The sequence below is a fragment of the Hyperolius riggenbachi genome, chromosome 8, assembly GCF_040937935.1.
Source record: "Hyperolius riggenbachi isolate aHypRig1 chromosome 8, aHypRig1.pri, whole genome shotgun sequence".
In the NCBI taxonomy this organism is placed as follows: domain Eukaryota; kingdom Metazoa; phylum Chordata; class Amphibia; order Anura; family Hyperoliidae; genus Hyperolius; species Hyperolius riggenbachi.
Window position 1 is genome coordinate 163,348,805 of NC_090653.1, and position 24,064 is coordinate 163,372,868.

At 43.0% G+C, this 24,064-nt stretch overlaps 1 protein-coding gene across 1 annotated transcript; it reads left to right on the plus strand.

Annotated features, from left to right (window-relative positions):
* The first annotated feature begins 12,566 nt into the window (after positions 1-12,566).
* Positions 12,567-14,270, plus strand: LOC137527418 (piggyBac transposable element-derived protein 4-like). Its single transcript, XM_068247929.1, has one exon. It carries the CDS (start codon positions 12,567-12,569, stop codon positions 14,268-14,270), a length of 1,704 nt encoding a protein of 567 aa, XP_068104030.1.
* The last annotated feature ends 9,794 nt before the right edge of the window (positions 14,271-24,064 follow it).

Here is a 24,064-nt window from a genome sequence, read left to right on the forward strand (position 1 = left end):
GAATCAATTCCAACAAGCCAAATTTAGCGTTTCACCTATTAATGGAGTTAGGAAAATAGTGCCCCTCCAAGGATCATGTAAGTACCGTCGATCTTTTTCTCAAATTGAAACCATGACCACAAGAGGGCAAACTGATCTACTGTCACCCAACTGCAGGGACGGATCTAGGGGGGGGCAAGCGGGTCTCTTGCCCCAGGCGCAGTTTGTGTAATTCTTAAAAAGGCGGCAAAATTTGGATGGGGAATGGCAGTTTAGGCGCCAAAACCTGACCTTGCCCCAGGCGCAACTTGGGGCAACCTGGTCTAGATCCGTCCCTGCCCAACTGATAGAGGTCTGGTAGTCAGCAGTAGTAATAAAGCTCTGTTTGTAGTGCTCTCTAAAGGGAGTCTTCCAAAAAGCATCACTTCAATACTTAGCTTTCATGGAAACTTGCATCATTCTGTGAGAGCCTATTTACAAAAAATGGTTTGCATTGTCTCAGCTTCTTTATCCATAATCCAAATGTAATTTCATAACAATCCAAAAGATAGAAGACAATTCTACCATAATCCATGTGGTTGAGTTTAAAAATAACTGCCTTGCCTATATGTGGCTACACTTCCTTTACAGCCAGCCAATGTGGTTAAAGTTTCTTTAGACCTAAACTATCCCCAACATCAGCGTCTTACCCTTCAGCAATTGGCCAAGCTGGAATATTTTTCCCAACTCAGTTGTCCCTACAGCGGAGTGTGTCCTGTGTGTCTTTCATGTTACATCCACTCTACAGATATCATTCTGAAATTGTCACCCATAATAATCATAAACAATAATTGATCCAAGATGCACATGCAGCACAAATCTAATGGTTTGAAAAAAGGAAAAATGAGCCGAGGAATGTGAAAGGTGATACTGCTAACTACTTTTTTAAAATTCTACTTGTCTGGCTGTTGAGCAATTCCTTCCCCTCCTACACTCTCTCAATCCCTATCCCTGAGTAAGTTTGGTTCCAACTGAGATCAGGTATCACTTGGAATCAAATTGAAGGTACTTACAAACGAATGTTGCTACTTATGCAGCTACTGTAAAAACAGATAAAGAATCAGATCAGATCTGTCCTCACTTGGGTATCAAACTCTCTTGATCTCCCGTGTGATCCTGTCACAGTCTGACGTAAAAACATAAATTAAGTGGAACATAAAATACCTCCCTTCCAACAGTCTAGAAATGAAAACAAGGGCCAAGGAAACAAGTACCAAAAAGTATAAAAGAGGTTTAAAATAAATCTGTAATCTCCTAGGTACAAAAAGTTGGATAATTACTTAGGTAGAGAAAGCCTCTGGATAGTCCAAAGGCTTCTCATGTCCTCATCAACCCTGCCTGGCACACATGACCCACTAAGCATATCCATCAAGAGTGTGTTGGACATGTTCCCTTGGCCACACCGCCATTTGTGAATGAGTGCAACTGTAATGTGCATGAGTGAGTACAGCTTTGCCTTTGTAGTAAGTCGAAATTTGCGCAAGCGCAGTACAGCCACACTCGTTCACGAAGGGAAGCACAGCTGCAAGCTGTCAGAGGGTCCTGGCCAGTGGCAGTGGTGTGGAGGACGACATGGGAACCTACTACACTATCCAGAGCCTTCCCTCTATTTAGGTAAGTATCTAACTTTTTAGACTTGGAGCAGATGACAGGTGGCAGATTCACCTGCTAGTGGAAAAGAGGCCTAATATTAATTTATCATCAGGTTTGGGCCGTAAGCATAGAGACACAAAAGTTCCAACTCCTAAAACTCTACCCCCAAAACATGGCAAACCCTTAAAGCTAGTGTTAAAGTATAAACAAAACCAGACATTGACCTATGGAGAGGGAAGGCTCTGGGTTCTATAGAGCATTCCCGCTCCTCTCACGGTCCTTGCATTTCAGCGATGCCATCCACAATTATATCACCTGCTGTGGGAGGTTTGGAAGTTTTTGGGCGCAATCATGCCCGAGAGAGGGCACTCGTGCATGCGCAGTACAGAGCCACCCATCTTCAGGAGCACTGGGCTCCCAAAGTGGCTGAAAGCAGTATTAGACCAATGGGTACTACTGGGGGAGCTGACATGCTACTGGGGGTGCCAGCGCTGGAACGCGGGGACCATGAGAGGAACGGAAGGCTCTATAGGACCCAGAGCCTTCCCTCTCCTTAGGTAAGTATTTGGGTTTTGTTTTTTTGTTTTGTTTTTGTTAACATTTACTTTAATCAAGACTTTTGCCTGTGATCACATTTGTCTCACAACACAGACACAGGTATAATTACAAAAAAACACATGGATGGCTAGTGCTAAATAGTTCTCAGTCATAATGGGGATATTGGTGCATGGTAGGACCTGGCCATCTCTAGGCATGTGCCTAATGTGTTTAAATACAGCCCTGCCAATCAGACAATTAAAGGAGTGTTGGGGGATCGATGGCTGCATAGCTTTTTGGCATTGCTTGGTCCATATCTTGCAAATGCGATGGTTGGATGGATTTTTGATCAAATTTCAGATAAATATGCCAGTGCAAGGTGGCACAATAATTGATACTCTCTGACTGAATTTCAATCAGGGAGAAATCAGTTTGCCAGACTGGGCAACAGTCAACCCCTGGATGGTCATCTTTAGCACATAAGTGTGTATTTACGTTTCAAAAAAGACAAAAATGTTACTGTTAGTATTTTTTTTAACTGAGTATTTAAAATGGATCTCTGAAGAAACTGAATGCACCTGAATTAACATTCAGTATGCTGAGATAAACGTGTGTAACTATAGTACCAATCCTACTTAGAACTTGCCTATGTTCCCTTTTTTTTAATAGTAAGGGTTAATAATTCAGTGCTATATGTCATAGTCTTCTCTGAGGCAGGATGAAGTCAAAATGCAGTTTAGTTATCCTTGATAACTAATTAGAGGTCATAAACAGACAAACATGCCTGGGAGCAGAGAAAAGATACAAAGTTCAGTAGATACCATGGGAAATGCTTGGGAGCTACATAATGATCTCCTCCATTGTAAGTATACAGCAGACACATACTTCCATGTATGTGGCTGGATAGTGCACTGGTTAAGGGCTCTGACACATGAGACCTGGGTAAGAATCTAGTCTATTCCTGTTCAGTAAGCCTGCACCTATTCAGTAGGAGACCTTGGGCAAAACTCCCTAACACTGCTACTGCCTATAGAGCATGCCCTAGTGGCTGCAGTTCTGGTGCTTTGAGTCTGCCAGGAGAAAAGCACAATATAATTATTATTTGTCTTTATCTAATTCCACTCTGCCCCCCAAAAACTTGCAGGCTCCGAACATGCGGTGAGCAAAACAAAAAAAGATATAGGATGTCTGAGAGCAAAAGTATGTTCCATAAAATTCATGGTCAGCACCACCTTTACTTTTTGGGATAACTGATGGAGTCGTGGTTCTATCAACGTTCATTTACATTTTCTTTTTTGAAATGTACCTTATATGTAATCATAAATGAAACAAATGTCAAGGTTTAAACCGTATACTGATATTTGGCGATTATGATTAAGATGTACTATGTTTGCTTATCATACATACTGTACCTTTAATTACGACTACAGCATGACGCTCCTATTTGCTGTTTGCCCCGGGATCGCAAATCCATTCATCTGTCCAGGTTGAAAAAATAAAATAAAAGAAATAATAACAAACAGGAAAATGTAGTTCCACCTCAAGAGGCGACAAGCAAAGGTGATCACTGCTAGGGGACATAACATTACAATACTTTCAGATAAAATACAGGTTAAAAATTGTCAGAAAGAAAACACTAGTTTATCTGCCTTGCTGGGCTCCGAGCGATCTACTCAACAGAGTGAGAAAGGAGCTGTCCAGAAGAGAAGGTGCTGAAATGTCGCCTCTCTTCTTCTGGGCTGTATTGCCCTGCCTGTTGCATATCTTGCATTTTTTCAGTAGCACGGTTTATCAGACAATTACACAGAGAATTCCTTTGAGTTGATGTTTAAAGAACATCTCTGAGAAATGACATGCTCTGCAAACGAGAACTTGTCTTGATTATACAGTATAGAGATAATGGGACTTGCAGGTATACAAAGTATAAGGAATTTTTTGCATAAAGCATAGAAGATTATGCATTTGTAGTTGTTTAACTTTGCATTCCAGTACTTTGTGTGTGTTCCTGAGTATTCTTCCTCAGTTTAGCTTGTACTGGGACTACTGAATAGTGAGGAACAGACATTGTTCCTAACATGCAAATCTCCCTAACAAATTGCCTGTCAAAAACCACTACTTTGGTGGCAACTGCCTAAAAAGCTGATAGGGCTGCCTTTCAACCTTCTGGTGGAGATTTCTGATCAGGAGAATAGTTTTCATATCTCTAGATTGTACAGTATATAACTATTAGAGATTTAGCATTTCATTCAAATAACTGTTACACACAAACACCCCAAACCTCCCTTATGTGGATTCACTGCAGAGGATACCGATTGGTCTATTCATATGGACCACCAAGAAATGTAACTATCCCTATTTCATGGCACTTCCTTATTTCCTGGCTGCTGGGAATCTTGCAGCAAATTTGAATTATGTTTTGGCAGTCTGCAATCAAGCAAGTATGATATAGAATAAAATCTAAGTATCTGTGTTGTATTTATTGATTTATTTTTGATATGATTTATTACAATGTGATTGTATTTTTAACATCTTTAACCACTTAACCTCCAAGGGTTTTTCCCCTTAAAAACCAGAGCAATTGTCACCTGTCAGCACTACTTCCATTCATTCGTCTATAACTTTATTTCTACTTGTCACAACAAAACAATCTATATCTTTTTTTTCTTTACCCATTAGGCTCTCTTTGTGGTGTACTTTTTGCTTTGAATTATTTTATACTAACTGCATTTTCACAGAAAAAATAAGAAAACATGGAAAAAAATCATTATTTCTCAGTTTTCGGCTGTTTTTAAAGTAATAAATGCTACCATAATTAAATGGAAAAAAAATATAAACAAACATTGGGGGAGCGATCACAGCCCACCAACAGAGAGCTCTGTTGGTGGTCAGAAAGGGGGAGGGGGGGGGGGAAACCACTTGTGTGCTGAATTGTATGGCCCTGCAATGAGGCCTTAAAGCTGCAGTGGCCTATTTTGTAAAAAATGGCCTGGTCATTGGGAGGTTTAAGCCCAGGGTCCTTAAAGTGAACCAGAGACAAAGCACCCTCATGTATTTTACCATATATATCAGTGGGGACATTAGAGAAAACACTTACCCTGCTCTCTGTTTCATCCTGTACTGCTCACCCTGCTTGATATTAGCCCTGATAAAATCCCAGACAGTCTGGCTTTGCTCAGGAATCATTACAGCTGAGTCTGTCTTCTGGCTTTGCTCAGGAATCATTATAGCTGAGTCTGTCTTCTCTGATGTCTTTTCAAGCCCAAGCCTGCTCCCTTCTAGCTCTGCTATAATGACTGAGCTATAATGATTCCTGAGCAAAGCCAGACTGAATGCTCAGTCAGGGATGTTATCAGGGCTGTTAACAAGCAAGCTGAGCAGTGAAGGATAAAACAGAGATCAGGGTAGGCGTTTTCTCTAATGTTCCCACAGATATATATGGTAAAATACATGAGGGCGCTTCGTCTCTGGTTCACTTTAAGTGGTTTAAACCCACACATTTTATTTGCCCATTTGTCCCAGTTATTGCAATGTTTAAAATATTTCCCTGGTGCAATGTATGCTACCAATATTTTATTTGGAAATAAAGGTGCATTTTTTCAGTTTTGCGTCCATTACTATTAACAAGCCCATAGTTTCAGAATTAGCAGTAATATACCCTCTTGACATACATATTAACCTAAGGTAACTATTGATGTAATTTTTGTTTTAATTGTAATTTTTTTTGTATGCACATTTTTTTGAGAGTAACTATAGGATAGTGTTGGAGGTTAAGTATTAATTTTAGATGCCTCTGTAAGTATGTTTTTAAAAAGACACTAAATAGGAAGTAATGCATTGACATGTTATGTCGGAAGTTACAAATGATCTCACTGATGCCTGTGATCATTCACACGGGGACAGAGATTAATGAATGGGAACTGCGTTCTCATTCATTCATCTCCCTTCTAAAGATCTGCGGCAATGAGTGCGGGAGTGAGCAGGAGTAAACGGTGGCAAGGAACATAGTAGCGATGTCCCTGCGAGGTAAAGTGGGGAAATGCAGGGACGTAGTTACTCGTCCCAGGGAAGGGGAAGTGGTTAACCTGTGTGTGAATGGATAAGACGTCAAAAAATTACTTTTACTTCTTTTCCTGGATGGGACAACTATTTTTTTACATCCTTATTTGCAAGGTACCCCAAATGAATAAGCTCTGTGGGTTGGTAGTGGTTGAGGGGGGGGGGGGGGTGGGGACTTAGTCTTTGGCTTTTATCCTTACACAGTGTAGTTAATCTGTGGCTAAAGCAGCATGATGCCTGGAAAAACAGTGAAACATGCAAATACATACAAATGCCATATTCCCTATTCACTGTAATGGAGCTACTCTTGATAAATTAGGTGCAGTGAATTGAAGGAGTCCATGATTTGCTGTACATCATGGCAGCATCATGGGCCAGGGAGACTACAATCACCTTCTGCCAGAACACAGCATTTGTTGCATGGTACTAGCCAAATGGAGTGCAATTTGCAATCTTTCAGCTTAATAAATCAGGATCATTGTGTATTGTTTTAGATAACATCTGCTTCCTTTGCAAAAATGCTCTGCTGGGAGTAGTAACATTGAATATAATGCTGGTGACCAGCATTGAGATTGTAATTGTGCAACCAAATGACTGATTTAATTAAACTAATGCATAATCAAATGAAAAATCAAACTATGAGCTGAAAGGATGATTGACCATTTGAGACAATTTTAGCAGAATATGATCAGATTATCAAATTAGGAACTATGAAATGCACTTAATCGAATAAAACGGTTTTTAAACCAAATGATTACTTTAGATTTATTTTAGCTATGTTACCTACTACATGATGTTTTGAGATTATATAGTTTTTTTGTGTCTTAACTGTGCTTGTGAGCAGAGGTGATAGATGCCACACACAGGTAAAGTGTTTCACTATAGGCTCCTTAACTGCATGAAAGGCAAAAACTGGTGTACACATATTTACTAAACAAAAAATGGCTGTGTATAAACATGGCATGTGGCCTACTATGACTACAAGAATCCACTAAACTGAATTCTGGACACCTGCAGTGGCACAGTTCATGCCTAAGTGAAAGGAGGGGAGGCTACAGCACTGATGCATTGAAGTCAACCAGAATGCATTTTAAATATTTTCACTGACATGCTCGTCAAGAAGAATGTTTATAAAAGATTTCCACAATGTTTCCAAGGTGTTTTTCACCTTTTTTGTAGCAAAAAAAAAAAAAGAAGAAGAAAAAGAAAGTATGCCCCTCCCAGCACTAATAATACCTTGTCCCCAATGGCTAGTATATGGAATGACTGCCATTCCCAGTGATGTTAGGCTGCACCTCCAGAGTAGTACCTGTTCACATTATCCAAAACACTGGGATTATCTCTGCACAAGGGGCACACATCTCAACCTCATGCTCAAAGAAGTGGAGATAACTACTACCACATATAGTTACCCAGGTTGAAAAAAGACGTTCCCATCAAGTTTAAACTCACAAATAATCTCCATGACTGGATCAAGGAATCATCTTCCTATACAGTGGGTTGCAAAAGTATTTGGCCCCCTTGAAGTTTTCCACATTTTGTCACATTACTGCCACAAACATGCATCAATTTTATTGGAATTCCACGTGAAAGACCAATACAAAGTGGTGTACATGTGAGAAGTGGATCGAAAATCATACATCATTCCAAACATTTTATACAAATAAATAACTGCAAAGTGGGGTGTGCGTAATTATTCAGCCCCCTGAGTCAATACTTTGTAGAACCACCTTTTGCTGCAATTACAGCTGCCAGTCTTTTAGGGTATGTCTCTACCAGCTTTGCACATCTGGAGACTGAAATCCTTGCCCATTCTTCTTTGCAAAACAGCTCCAGCTCAGTCAGATTAGATTGACAGTGTTTGTGAACAGCAGTTTTCAGATCTTGCCACAGATTCTCGATTGGATTTAGATCTGGATATTGACTGGGCCATTCTAACACATAGATATGTTTTGTTTTAAACCATTCCATTGTTGCCCTGGCTTTATGTTTAGGGTCATTGTCCTGCTGGAAGGTGAACCTCCGCCCCAGTCTCAAGTCTTTTGCAGTCTCCAAGAGGTTTTCTTCCAAGTTTGCCCTGTATTTGGCTCCATCCATCTTCCCATCAACTCTGACCAGCTTCCCTGTCCCTGCTGAAGAGATGCACCCCCCGAGCATGATGCTGCCACCACCATATTTGACAGTGGGGATGGTGTGTTCAGAGTGATGTGCAGTGTTAGTTTTCTGCCACACATAGCGTTTTGCATTTTGGCCAAAAAGTTCCATTTTGGTCTCATCTGACCAGAGCACCTTCTTCCACATGGTTGCTGTGTCCCCCACATGGCTTGTGGCAAACTGCAAACGGGACTTCTTATGCTTTCTGTTAACAATGCCTTTCTTCTTGCCACTCTTCCATAAAGGCCAACTTTGTACAGTTCATGACTAATAGTTGTCCTATGGACAGAGTCTCCCACCTGAGCTGTAGATCTCTGCAGCTCGTCCAGAGTCACCATGGGCGTCTTGACTGCATTTCTGATCAGTGCTCTCCTTGTTCGGCCTGTGAGTTTAGGTGGACGGCCTTGTCTTGGTAGGTTTACAGTTGTGCCATTATCCTTCCATTTCTGAATGATCGCTTGAACAGTGCTCCTTGGGATGTTCAAGGCTTTGGAAATCTTTTTGTAGCCTAAGCCTGCTTTAAATTTCTCAATAACTTGATCCCTGACCTGTCTTGGACCTGTCTTGTGTGTTCTTTGGACTTCACGGTGTTGTTGCTCACAATATTCTCTTAGACAACCTCTGAGGCCCTCACAGAGCAGCTGTATTTGTACTGACATTAGATTACACACAGGTGCACTCTATTTAGTCATTAGCACTCATCAGTCAATGTCTATAGGCAACTGACTGCACTCAGATCAAAGGGGGCCGAATAATTATGCACACACCACTTTGCAGTTATGTATTTGTAAAAAATGTTTGGAATCATGTATGATTTTCGTTCCACTTCTCATGTGTACACCACTTTGTGTTGGTCTTCCATGTGGAATTCCAATAAAATTGATTCATGTTTGTGGCAGTAATATGACAAAATGTGGAAAACTTCAAGGGGGCCGAATACTTTTGCAACCCACTGTATCTAATAATCATACCTGACCTTGAAATTTAGGAAAAAATCCAAACTCTTTGTGGTTTATCTAGCAGGTATGGAATTTGCCATAACCTAAAGTGATTTATCCTCAGAAGAAGCACAGTGGTTGCACAAAAATTACTGCCAGGCATGTCCCATCTAGCACCCACCATCTCCACACAACAATGGTATGTTATCTTGCTGCATACAATAGATGACTGCAGAGCCAGGTTAATAAGGCTCATATACACGTACCAACAATCTGTCCAACTATCTTCCAAACTTGTCTGTAGGAAGATCAGTTGGACGCAGAGCCGGGACAAGGTCCTCCAGCACCCAAGGCTGAGAATTCAAAGTGCGCCCCTCCATACCGCCCACCCCAGCCATCACAAACTGATTGCTATTAGACTAAGGGACGTCCCAGGACCCCCAACCGCCCCAACACCTTAATCTCTAGTTATCTGGCTTGCAGCCACTGCCATGTATCCCCTATTCTTATTTCTCTCTGCTTCAAACACAAAAGGGGAAAGATAGCTGAGTGAGATGTGCGCCCCCTCCTACACTGCGCCCTGAGGCTGGAGCCTCTCTCGCCTCTGCCTCGGCCCGGCCCAACTTGGACGTGTGTACGGCTGGCAAACAATTAGATGACCAACTGATAACAGGTTGTTTGCCCGATCCAACCGGTGGATCACTCTTCCCAACTGTCATGCAGGTTGGAATGTGTGTACAAGTCTTTTGAACAACTTTGTTGTTTTTGAATGCAGACATGTGTGGTTTGTCATTTAGCTTGCACGCATAGTATTTTGGTGAGTTGGTTGTTGTCTGTGTACACACTTGTCAGGTAAACAAACTGTTGTGTGGTTGGTTATGTTGTGCATTAAGGTGGACATGTGTATGACCCTTTAGAATGCCCCTCCCCCTACTAAGAACAGAAATTCGAAAGGCAGGCCAGGCAGGATATAAAAAATACATACTAACGGTATAGGTAACCAACGATAGGTGTCTCCAGTATAGGTGCTCTCAATATAGGTAGCCTGGCATAGCAACCTCCAGTATAGATAATGTGGTATAGGTGCCACCTGTATGGGCAGCCTGGTATACTGTAGGTGCACCCAATATAGGTTTCCAGGTATTGGTACCCCCAGTATAGGTAGCCTTGTATCGGTGCCCCCAGTATATGTAGCTTGGTAAAGGTGCCCCCAGTATAGTTAATCAGGTATACGTACCACAGTATAGATAGCCAGCTATAAGTGCCCCCTGTATAGGTAGTGAGTTATAGGTGTTCCTAGTATAGGTAGCCAGGTATAGGTGTCCCCAGTATAGGTGCCCCCAGTATAGATAGCCAGGTATAGGTGCCCCCAGTATAGATAGCCAGGTATAGGTGTGCTCAGTATAGGTAGCCTAGAACAGGTGCCCCAAATATAGGTAGCCTGGTATAGGTGCCCACAATACAGGTAATCAGATATTGGTTCCTCCAGTATAGGTAGCAATGAAAAAGTTTTCCCAGTATAGTTAGCCAGGTATAGGTGCCCCCAATGTAGATAAGTAAGAAAGATGTCTCACGCTCAGATTGCATCTGCTTTTGCACTGTATTCGGCCTGAGGAAGTGGGCAAGAACCCACGAAACGCGTTGCCTAGTGCATATTAAATAACACATATATCAGAGGTTGGCGCTCACAATGCCACCTATCCTCCCACCTTCACTTAAAAAGCAATATTCCCCTTTAAAAACCAAACATATGCACAATGTCCGCTTGGCAGTAATAAGCCAGCTATGATATAAACCGATTCCAATTTCAATATCACAGTCTATTTGTGTAAGAGAGTCCTATCACAGTCAGTGTTCATTCAAGGTCACTTTTTGAGTTGCTGGCAGATTCATATATCCAAAAGACAATATCCCGTCACCACACCTCTGTGAGATACACTCACCAGATGCTTAGACCTTCTGATAGGTCAGATGGCGCTTTGGGACAGTCACAGGGTCGTCCCTCACCCCTTCTGGCAAAATCCAACCAGCTTCCAAGAATCCAATAAGTTCTATATCCTCCTCAACGTACCTCAATAAAAATACTCCACATAGCGTAATACTGTCACTTTAATTAAAATTTTAAAATCAGTTGCACTTACAATTTTCACAGTAAAATCTCGCACAGAGTGATTTGTCCTGCGGGCTCTCCCCCGCAAAGGTGGCTGGCTGGCTTGGGTCTCCCTTCGCCTCTGGTGGACTTCCGACCGCCGCGCGCTCGGTCAGCTTTGCCCTCCTATAGCGTCCTGGGTCCCGCCGTAGCCTCGTGTGTCCTGCTGTCTCTTCCGCGTTAGGCCCCGCCTCGCAGGATAAATTTTATATGCACTAGGCAACGCGTTTCGTGGGTTCTTGCCCACTTCCTCAGGCCGAATACAGTGCAGGAGCGGTTTGCTCGTGTGAGCAAAATCAATGGCTGCAGTGAATTCCTGGGTCCCGCGCGTGATCAGCGCTTGTCAGCGGGACCCAGGCTTCTTCCCCCCGGCCGCCGGAGTCCGCATTACCTTCAGATCTTCCGGGACCCGGCGGCCAATTAGCTGGGAGGATCGGCGGTGCGTCGTGACGTCGTGGGCGGCGAGAATGGAGGGAGCCTGCATTGTAAAAATAAAAAGAATGCCTGCAGCCAATACCTGGGTCCCGCGCGCGATCGGCGCTTGTCAGCGGGACCCAGGCTTCTTCCACCCGGCCGCCGGAGTCCCCCTTACCGCTCTGATCTTTGGGGACCCGGCGGCCAATAGCCCATAATAGCCGATCAGCGGCAGAGTGACAGGGGCAGCGTAGGGTCACAGGGGAGGGAGGGAAGGGGAGGGAGGGAGGGAAGGGGAGGGAGGGAGGGAGTATAAAAAAAAATAAAATAAACTCCTCTGATTGGGCCAAAACAGCATTGTATTGGATACAATGGGATTTTGTATCCAATGCAATGTTGCCTTTTGCTTCCTGGATTGCTGAGAGGAGTTGTGGCTGTTGAGCTGGAGAGGAGCTGGCTGTGATCTCTGTGATCTGTGAGTGCTTATCTTGATTTCTGCCTACCTGTTACCGATTTTTGCCTGGACTTTGACTATTCTTTCTGCCTTCTGATTGGATTTGATTGATTACCCGTTGCTGATTTTGCCTGGACTTTGACTACTCTTTCTGCCTTCTGCCTGGATTTGATTGATTACCCGTTGACGATTTTTGCCTGGACTTGGACTACTCTTTGCCTGCTGCCTGCACCGACCTCTGCCTGGATTTACTATGGCATCATCCTCCAGAAGACGTCTCACCGTGGAAGCGCTGGCGGAGTTGGAGGACAGCGATCTGCAGTCACTGGCGGACTCCAGTGACAGCGACGCACCTGGGGATCTGTCATCCGACCCAGATAGCGACAGCGACGCCATCACCAGCGACGTTAGTGATGTCCGGGTTTGGTGCCCCATCGACCTTTCTCAGGCTCCGCCACCGCCCCCACGTTTCCCTTTTACTGGGGAGCCTGGCCTGAAGAAGGAGTGTGAGTGCAACCCCCTGGCATACCTGCAGCTTTTCTTCTCGGAGGCGGTTATTGAGAGGATAGTGGAGGAGACTAATCGCTATGCAACCCAACAATTGGCTACTCCTCAAGGACCCTTTTCCAGAAGCAGGACCTGGGAGCCGGTAACAGCAGCGGATATTTGGCTGTTTTTGGGCCTGATCATTCTGCAGGGAGTGGTGGGGAAGCCCCTGCAGAAATGGTACTGGAGCACGAATAAGATCATTGCAACCCCCTTCTTCGGTACAGTTATGTCCGAGTACCGTTTTTCCCTTATAATGAAATTTCTCCACTTTTCTAACAATGAAACTTTTGAGGAGTCGACCCACCCTGCTCCAAAACTAAAAAAAATTTGGGAGGTCTACCAGATGGTGGTGGAAAATTTCAGGACCACGTATGTGCCACAGAGGGACATCAGCGTGGACGAGAGCCTGATGGCCTATAAGGGGAGGCTGAGCTGGCTCCAATATATTGCTTCCAAGCGGGCCCGCTTTGGGATCAAATCATACACGCTATGCGAGTCAAGTACCGGATACATCTGGAATACTATTTTGTATACGGGAAAAGGCACAAAATTTTGTCCCAGGTTTAGCGAGTTTGGAGTGGCGACATCGTCTGTATTGTCCCTTCTGGAGCCTTTGTTGGACAAAGGCTACTGTCTCACCACAGATAATTTTTACACCTCCCCTGAACTGTCTGAGATTCTTATAAAGCATAAGACTGACACCTATGGCACTGTTAGGGCTAACAGGAGGGAGATGCCATCGGCCTTTGCCAAGCAGAAGCTGAAGACTGGGGACATAGCTGCTTGGCAGAAAGGGAAGATGTTAGCCCTCCGGTGGCGGGACAAAAAAGACGTCTGTCTCCTCTCTACTGTTCACAACACCTCCACTGTCCCCACCAGAACGAGAGGAGGAAAAGATATTGTAAAACCGCAGGTCGTGGTGGACTATAACCACACCATGGGTGGTGTGGACAAAGCTGACCAGGCGGTGACCTTTTATCCTGCTGTCAGGAAACAGCAGAAAAAGTATTACAAGAAGATTTTCCGGCACCTACTGGAACAAAGCATTTGGAATGCATACATTCTGCACAAGCAGGGAAGTGACAGGCCAGTGACGCACGCTGATTTCATCTGGAAACTGTGCGAATGTATCTGTCTAAGGTACCAGACTGCATCGGATGCCAGAGTTGGACGCCGTGCCTCTTATGTGGTAAATCCGGAGCGCCTCACTGGCCGACATTTTATGGAATACATTCCACCAACTCCCAAAAAAAATGCCCCAACTAGGACATGTCATGTATGCTGCAGCAAAAGCGACGAGAAGGGGAAAAGAATCAGGAAAGAATCACGATTCTACTGTGCAGACTGTGATGTTGCCCTGTGTGCAATTCCTTGCTTTAAAATATACCACACACGGGAGGTGTATTAGGAGTATATATGTACATACTGCATAATTTGCTGCCTTATTTATACAGTTTTATTTCAGATTGATAAATTTCTTTACTTCAACAATTTTGTGTTCCTGACTTTTATTTATATGCAGAATGTCTACCACACTTTTATTCTGATGTATTTTGGTGAGTTAAGACTTAAAAATCGGAGGCCTAAAATTCATGAAAAAAAATGTACCGCTTTTGACTCCTAATTCCTGACAGAAATGCACCGCCAGGGAGGTTAAAGTTTGTTTATTCCCCATACGAATGTGTCGTCCTTGAGGTAAGCCACCTCAATCTTTCCAATTTAAGCTGTTTTAACACAGTTTTACCAGTCCTTGGGCTCCTCTTTCCCCCTTGTATTACCCACTCTCCCTCGGGAGGGGTGTTCTATGTGGTTAAATGTTTAATCCACATAACCATCTGGAATCTGTTATTAAGAGTGTGAATGCATCCAGTGGAGCTGGACACCCGAGTGGAATCGGGTTTGTTGACCTCCACCTGCCTTTAGTGGTAGGTTGCCCGTATGCAACCCTCCATTGTGAGTACCACAATCCACCACTAGATATTTTACTCAACACTGTGACTTATTGCACCATTGGGGCTCCAGCTGTCTGTGTTTTTTCCTCTCAGGGCGTTTTTCGATCACCCTACACATCTGCCCAGTATAGGCTAGACAAGTATAAGTGCCCCAGTATAGATAGCTAGGTATAGGTGTATAGGTGCCCCCAGTATTGCAAGGTTTAGGTTCCCCCATTATAGGTAGCCAGTTATAGGTGCCCCAGGTTTATAGCATGAGGGGGGAGCATTGTGCCCACACAGCTGCATGGAGGGGGTCCGACCCTCCCCTCACTTTGGGCCCCCCTTCAGTGCCCCCCTTCAGAAATTACAGCAGCGTCCGGGCAGGGAATGCTAACTCACCTCTTCTGCGTTCCATGTAACGGAGCTCCGGTCTTCTCTGTTGAAGCATCGCTCACTCTACTTCCTGACCAGCTAATCAGGAAGTAGAGTGAGGTGCTGCAACAGAGAAGACTGGTGCTCCGACGCATGGAGCGCAGAAGAGGTGAGTCCATGTTCTCTGCTCAGCTGCTTCTGTCATTTCTGGAAGGGGGGAGCACTGAAGGGGGCCCAAGGGGAGGGATGGGGGGTGAGTCAGGCCCCCTCCCCATGGCTGTGTGTGTCCACTACTCCCCTCTCCTGTGCTGCCCGCCCCTAAAAACGGTCGGGTCACAGAGCCGTCGGGTCTTCCCAAGCTTCTCCCCCTATTGTGGGGGTGATTGCTATGCCCCTTCGTGCAGGGCCCCAAGCAGAGCAATACATTTAGGGCCCCACGCCTCTGCCACCCTGTTGAAAGGATGTCCCCCAAGTATAGGTGACCGGGATTTCCCTGCAGTATAGGTAGTCAGATGTCTCCCTACTATAGATAGCCACATGAACCCTAATAAAGGTAGCCAGATGATGCCCTCCCAGTAAAGGTAGTTAGCCAGATGTCCCCTAAGAATAAATAGCCAGAGAGCACTCAGTATAGGTAGCCGGATGTTCCCCCAGTATTGGTAACCAGGTAACCCCCACTATAGGCAGCCAGATCACACCCCCATTATAGATAGCCAGCTGTCATCCTCCAGTATAGGTAGTCAGATGCCCCCCCAGTATAAGTAGCTAGATATTTACACATTATGGGTAGCCAGATACCCCCTCAGTATAGCTAGAGGATGACACCTCTTAGTAGAGGTATTCAGAGCCAAATTCCTCTAAGCCAGTGTCCCACCGTTGGGTAACATGATAAGAGACCCTGGCCATTACCATGGACATTAAGAAGCACTGAGGGGAACCTGCACCAAAATGCGTTGCGAGAATCTGGAGAGGTAACAGACACTTTGCTCCTCTCCGCTCACACACATCAAATTGCGGGTTTTTATGCTGCCAGGTAATGCTAGAACGTGTCAAACTAACGGGATTAACATCTGAGCATGGCTGTAGCCATGCATAAATAAAATTCCATGGAGGGCTGCATCTTCACCACTGGTACTGAGTGAGTGCTAGCAAGCACCAAGCTGGTACACGGGGCAGCCAACAGGTGGTGAATTCACCGCCTTAAGCCCTAAAGGAGTAGAGATTTCTGGGTTGTTAGTGGCCTTGTTGCCTGATGGCCTACCCATTAGGGATGAACAAAATCTAAGCTGGCAAGTTCACAAGATTTTAGTCAAACTTTCAATCGGTTTTATGAATCTAGTATTATACTGGAGACTCGATGAGACAAAATGTCTAATTAGTCACAAATCAAAATGAGATATTGTTTTTTGTTGATTGTAAAATAATTGTGATAAAGGTAGCTATAACTATCCTACCTAATAATAGGCAAGTGTCACTGCGTCTGTCCATGTGTCAGTGCTTTTTAGAACTGCGCATGTGCAGGGACAAGACGCAGAGACACTGCTGAGAGCCGGAGGAGGACGGGGCCAGAAGGGGCGGTCGTGTGTGCGCGAGCGCGGCGGGCGTGCACATGGTGGGCATGCGTGCGGGCGGCGTGCACGCGCACGGCAGATTACTGACAAACCTAGCCCGTTTTTAAACGTGCTAAGGTCACAAGTAACTATATAATTTTTATGCTAAAGGTGGCAATATACAATACAATTTTGATCTATTTGAATATGTTGGAGCTTTATAAATCAATAATAATAATAAACAATAATATTTATTATTATTTTTATCAAACCAACCATACACCATTCAATTTTTTTTCCCCAAACTGTTTTATTTCTTTTTCGAAAACCACCAACATTAATCCACATACGGTAAGACGACAATATGATAAACTGGCAATGCCACATGCATTGGTTGAGCTTTAAGAAACACCACAGCTGTGAAACAGCCCTCATGCAAGTCTGCAATGATCTGCTCATGGCAAGGGACAGAGGGGAATGTTCCATCCTAATCCTGTTGGATCTCTCAGCGGCTTTTGATACAGTTGACCATGAAATCCTGCTTAACAGACTGCAGGAGTACTGTGGCATCAGTGGATCAGTCCTCCAGTGGTTCAGATCATTTCTGACTGACAGAACACAGAGAGTATCCCTAGGACCTATAATGTCCAAACCTGCACCTCTACAATTCGGAGTGCCACAAGGATCAATCCTATCCCCTCTGCTGTTTGCAATCTACATGTTCATTTACAAAATGAGGTTTGCACACCCAGAATATCAATGTGAGAAGCTAATCTAAACAAGTATTGGGTGCTGAGTCTGTAAACCGAGCCCTCATGGCTCTACACAATCCAGATTCAATAAAAATAACTCGCACACCATGCAAAAGATTGTTGCAAAAAGATTATGTATTACAAAATGTTTACAAAATTATTACAAAATGTTTAGAATGATAGTACTATGCATTGACTCCAGAGTTCTAGTGTCACTATCATTTTCTGTGATGTAATGTGATGTAATGTCTAATGTAACTAATTGTTATTCGCTGCTATGATCATTTTGTAATACATAATCTTTTTGCAACAATCTTTTGCATGGTGTGCGAGTTATTTTTATTGAATCTGCAATCTACATGTTGCCACTCGGTACACTTATCCAATGACATGGCCTGACGTACCACTGCTATACCTGTCCTTCAAACCTGGTGGAACAGACCCTACTCCAAAAATAAACTCTTGCTTAGCTGAGCTACAGGCATGGATGAATGATAACTGGTTGAAACTTAATGCTGACAAAACTGAGGTCCTCTTTGTCCAAAGCCAATGCTCGCCATCAAAACAGCTCTATCCTAAAGCAACACCAATAAGGATTGGAAATTCAGACATAAACAGCTCCAACCTTGTGCGCAGCCTTGGCGTACTAATCGATGGGGATTTGAGTTTCAGAAACCAAATTTCATCTGTAGTTAAATCTTCCTACTTTCATCTGAAGAACATTGCAAAGATTAAACATCTGATTCCCCCAGAGGATCTTCCAACCCTAGTTCACGCCTTATCACATCACGGCTGGACTACTGCAATGCCCTTTATGCTGGCCTCCCCAAAAAGGACCTGCGTCGCCTGCAATTAGTGCAGAATGCTGCTGCCAGATTGCTAACAAACCAGCCTCGCCACTGTCGCATTACACCGATCCTTCGCTCACTGCACTGGCTACCAGTAGAATGGAGAATACTCTTCAAGATTGGACTGCTGATATTCAAATCCCTGCACAATCTGGGCCCTGGATACATGAAGGACTTGCTGAAGCTGCACCACACCCCTCACAACCTCAGATCAGCAAGTTCTATAAACTTGGTCACTCCCAGAGTGCACCTCAAAAAATCTGGAGATAGAGCCTTCTGTCATGTTGCCTCTACTCTTTCCTGCCACACCCAGTAAAGACAGCACCATCCCTGGAGCTATTCAAATCTAGACTGAAAAGCCACCTGTTTAGCCTGGCATTTCCGGACTTATAAAATTCTTCCTCTGTACCACGATGGTCTGAGCCATGCTTATACGCTTTGAGTCCTATGGGAGAAAAGCGCTCAACAAATGTTATTTGTTATTTGTTGTTGTAAAGTGGTAGCATATCCATTCCCCAACCCTTCCCTCCTCCCTCCAATTCCCACCCCTCACCCCAACCACTCTCTGATCAAACTATCTATTGATACTCCATCTACTTCTTCCACTGCCGTTGAAGTCAGCATCTGTCCATCTTAGGTTTACAGACCAAAGTCCAGGGGGCCCAAAGTGCCTGCTATATGTGCTTTAAGATACCATGTGGTATATATTTAAAGGGAGTCACTATACTGTTTAATTCCTCTGGAGAGAAGGAGTTCAATAAGTAAGGCTTCCACTTTTTAAAGAATTTGTTTGTACCTTTTTCTTTATTCATAGTGGCATCTAATTTCTCCAACAGCATAAGGTGTCTTAGTTCTTCCTTCAAGTCCCATACTGACGGCCATACTGACGGTGGTGTAGGGTAGATCCATCTGTTGTATATGGACTTTCTGGCGGCAATGATCCCTACATGTTGCAAGTCAGACATCCTGGTTCTAGTGTCCTCTTTCGGGGTGGCATTAAAAAGAAGAATCATGTGGTCCTTTGGAATGGAAGAGTGGCCTAGTTTATTCACATATCGTAGTACCTTTTCCCTGAAGGATTGGATCACTGGGCAGTCCCATATGCAGTGAAACAGGTTTGCTTGTATTAGGCCTCATTTTGGACAATGATTTAGTAGATTTCCTAATTTAGTGATGCCCTTCTCTGCCCAGTTTGTATAATTTGCCTGTATTAGACCCGGCTGGAATCCTGGATATTCTCCAAGGGAGTCCAAAGAGTTTTCTCACTTCCCTCCAGGCTATTGATGTATCTCTGAACAGTATATTATGTTTTAAACAAAGGGGTAGTTCCGACCAACTTGTATGTAGTAATCCCGATAAATTGAAGAGTTCAGCAACATGGCCCTCCAACTCGGTATTTGAAAATTCCTCTGTCCCTGCTATCCAGTCCCTGACATGCCTAAAAACACATGCCAGGTTATATTTTCTAATATTTGGGAGGTTTAGGCCTCCCATCTCCTTTGGGATCTGCAGTCTGTTCAACTTAATACGCGGGCACTTATTATTCCATATGAATTGCGTAAACGCTTTATTTAGTGCAATCACATCTTTCCATTCCATAAGAGTGGAAGGACCTGCATAGGGTACGGCAGTCTTCCAAAACTGACCATCTTTAGTAGGGCTGCCCTTCCCGATACTCCCAGTGGCATACCCCCCCACCCCTGAATTTAGGCTATTACCGCTTTTATCAACGGAGAGATATTATATTCATACAGCGAACTTGGGTCTCTCCCTATCTCTATCCCTAGGTATCTGATTTTTCCTTTTGCGATTTTGAGGCCTAAACCTTCAAGGTCCCGAGTGTTAGTAAACTTTGACAAAGGCAGAATCTCACTTTTAGTTATGTTTATCTTGAACCCTGAATGTTGTCCCACCTCTTTAATAATAGTCAAGGCCTTTGGTAGGTCTGTGGAAGGTCTAGCAGAAGGTCATCAGCGAATAATGTTTGGACAACTTTCAATTGACCCATTTTGATGCCCTCAAGTTCCCGATGTAGCTTTCTTGCCAATGGTTCTAAGGCAATATTAAAAAGAAGTGGAGAAAGGGGGCCCCCCTGTCTAGTACCATGCTGTAGGAAGATAGGTTGGGATAGAAACCCCGGGGTGTAGACTCTTGCTTGTGGGGAGTTGTAGATTAAAGAGAACATACTGAGAAATGTTCCCCCGAAGCCCATCTTGCCTAGTACCTTGGTGGTCCATAATCAATTTACTGCATCAAAAGCTTTTTCTGCGTCAAACGTGACAATGGCACTAGATTTATACATTTTGGGGTATGCCTTGACTTGGTCCAAAACCGTTAAAACCTTACGGATATTAGCTGCCGCTGCCCTTCCTTTAATAAAGCCCACCTGTTCTTTATTTATCAATTTTGGCATTAAAAATGCTAATCTATTTGCCATTATCTTTGTCATTATTTTCATATCCTGATTTATTAGGGAGACTGGTCTATATGACCCCGGATCTTGTGGATCTTTCCCCTGTTTTAGCAATAATTTTATGTGGGCTTCATTTCCTGACGCTAATATAGCTTCCCCCTTCAGGGTCTTATTAAATACTTTTCTCAAAATTGAGGTTACTTCTTTTTGCAGGATTTTATAGTATTCCCCTGGCAGGCCATCAGGTCCCGGGGCCTTGTGGTTGGCCAGGGACCGGATGGTCTGTGGCACTTCTCCTTCTGTGATTAAGGCATTCGAATCTTGTAGATCTTTCTCACTAAGTTTAGGAAGGTCGATCCCCTCTAATATTCTATCCATGTTCTCTCCATTCTCCCCTTGTGGTGCCGTATATAAGTCTTTATAAAAATTTGCAAAAGTCGTATTTATATCCTTCGGGTGATGCATTAGTTTCCCCTCGGGTGTTTTAAGGGCATGTATTATTGTTGGTGAGAAGTGACCTTTCGCCATCATAGCCAATAGCCTTCCCGCTTTATTGCCATGTTTATAAAATTTAAGGTCCTGGTAAGGTTTCAATACCGCTTCCCTTTCCCGAAACCATCGATCCGACTCTGCCTTTGCCTTTTGCCAGTTCCCTTTAGTTGTTATGTTTGGATTGTGTCTTAATTCTGTCGAGATTTCCATATGACGGAATAACGTTTTTCTGATAAACTGAACTGTACATGATCAAATAGGAATAAAATCTAATATTTCCTTCCCCTAAGGTACAGAAGACAAAGACTTTTTAATGTATGGTGATTGTAGGTTAATATATACATTGATCATTGAGAAAGGCAGAGCATATTTTCATATGGCGATATAATATTGCCAAGTAATACTGAATTGCACAGTATGTGTCCCTCTAGAAAGATTAGTTGGGAATAACAGGCAGTCAGCTGAGTGCTATTTGCAATGGGTAATCCCATTCACCTTACTTGAACAATGGAAGCAGACAAGTACCTTGTTTGACCAAACAATTGCCAAACAAGAAGAGTCTTAGGACAATGAAAGAGACAGACCAGACCTTAACTAGCTTTTGTCGGTAAATGAACCAGTTTTTGTAAACAATGGCTCAGACCTGGCTGTATTTAATGCATAGAAGCCTTGGATGGGGGTTGTTTTCCTTTCACAATGTATGTGTTTCCAAAGTTCAGACACAAAAACAAAGCTTGGGAAATATATTGACTGTGCTGTCAGCAATAGTTCATATTAAAAAGCATAAAGTTATATTACAATTCCCCATCTAGGTTAAGAAAACAGACAGCACATGTATGCATCATTGCATAACAATTAAGAATGAATATAAAAAAAAGGTTATGGCATTGTATATGTATTAATATAAAGATTATTTGAATGAATATATCCAGGATGATATAGAGATGCTATATGTTTACCAGTGTTGTATGTTAAACAATAATGTTAGAGATATAAAACCCTGCTAACAAGCACAATGTGTTATAATGAGAGATCCATGGTGGTTTTAAGCATGCCAATGATTTTTGGATCAAATCCAATCTATCTTAAATATGGTAGAAAAGGTCACTGTATAATAAATAATAACCAGTGATTCCAGCAAGGTCAGCTATCCATAGAGGAATTATAACATTGATTTATTCACTGTTGGGTTATAATAAAACATGATTTTTGTTTTTAGTTTGCCAAATATCCCAGTAAGTCTGTGATTAGTTAGCCAACAGCACCTACAAAGGGTGAAAGCCAGTATTACACTTGGGTTAAAGATTAGTAACAGAAAGCTCCCATTGGTCACTCCCACTGCCCAGTGATAGGCTAGAAGATTTAATCTCCTGGGCAGGACCATAGGTAGTGAGGGGAATAAGATGAGAGGGGTCATTCAATGAAGAAAAAGGATCAGACCATCAGGAGATCTGAGCAGACCAGGACATAGAGGATTCATGCCATCTGAACACAGCCACGCCTAAGAGGAACACGCCCAGAGGCCATCTTGGTGACTATACTTGAACCCAGTTCTGATTTTCTTGTTAGTTAGACGGCTTATTACAGCGCAGAATATCTGAACATATGATGTATTGATTGAATTTCATTGGTTGATATTTTAAAAAGGGGTGAGCTTTTCCAAAGTTGCAAGTTGGAAACAACTCACCTAAGTTCTACCATATGTTCATTGATAACTGGCTGTTTAACTCAGTCTTGGATAAAAAAACTAGACCTTTCAAGCTACCTCCTCTAGATATTTTGATACTTTGCCGCAGCATGTGCAAGCCACACCTAACCAAGTTTAGGACGACTCAATAGATATTTTATTCCAAAATTATATGTATTTTACCCGCCTGCTCTGTGTAGTAACACAGGCCAGCGGAGGTTAAAGTGTAGACAGAGGGAAAATTCCTGTCATTTATAGTTGATTGCATAGCGATTGTGGGGCAACGCCCAGTCGTCAGATCCACTGAGTCATCCTAAATTTGTTATATTGAATGGTATAGCTGACATCAGCCAGTTTATTTTGGATAGCGCATTTTTGATTTTGGACTGCGCAATTTTGATTTTTGATAGCCACCATTTTGTTTTTGATAGCCACCATTTTGATTTTGATAGCAGCCATTTTGATTTTGATAACAGCCATTTTGTTGTCGTTCAATTCATCCATTTTGTCTCCAGAGACCCTGTGGTAAATTGAGTAACAGGGCCGACGGCCATATTTGATGAGTCATAACTCTGCACTGTATTTGAGTTGACTGCTAATTGGTTTAAGCCTTTTGTATTGGTGAATAAGTATAATAACATTTTGATGTTTTACTGAAATTATTATCCAGCTCATTGCTTATTATAAGAATGACCTTATGAGTTTTGTTTTATATCAAAAGTGCAATATTATATTGTTTTGATATTGTAATATTTATTCGATATTAAATTGATATTTTTATAAATTGGTCCACATTTATTTGCATGTTTAAACCAGTACTGTAAAACCTCGGAAAACAAGCTCACACAGTTAGGCGTATGTTTGTATTTTAGCTCCTCCTATTTTCCCAGGAGCGTTACATTTACATTTTTGATTTTATATTTATTTTTAAACAAGTTATACAAACATTGACAAAACGCCCGACAATTCCCTGTACGCTAATCTAACCTTATCCACTGCCATCTTGTAGTGCTGAGCTATTTGTTTCTTTTTGGTGGCTGTATATGCCATAATCCTGCCTCGTAGCACTGCTTTAGATGTGTCCCAAAGGAGATGGAAGTTGCCTGCCTGTGCCGCACTATCCTCTCTGAATTCTAGCCACCACCCTTTCAGTA

Excerpts from the sequence above, each read along its gene's own strand:
- LOC137527418 (XM_068247929.1), top strand. The coding sequence starts at position 12,567 with ATGGCATCATCCTCCAGAAGACGTCTCACCGTGGAAGCGCTGGCGGAG.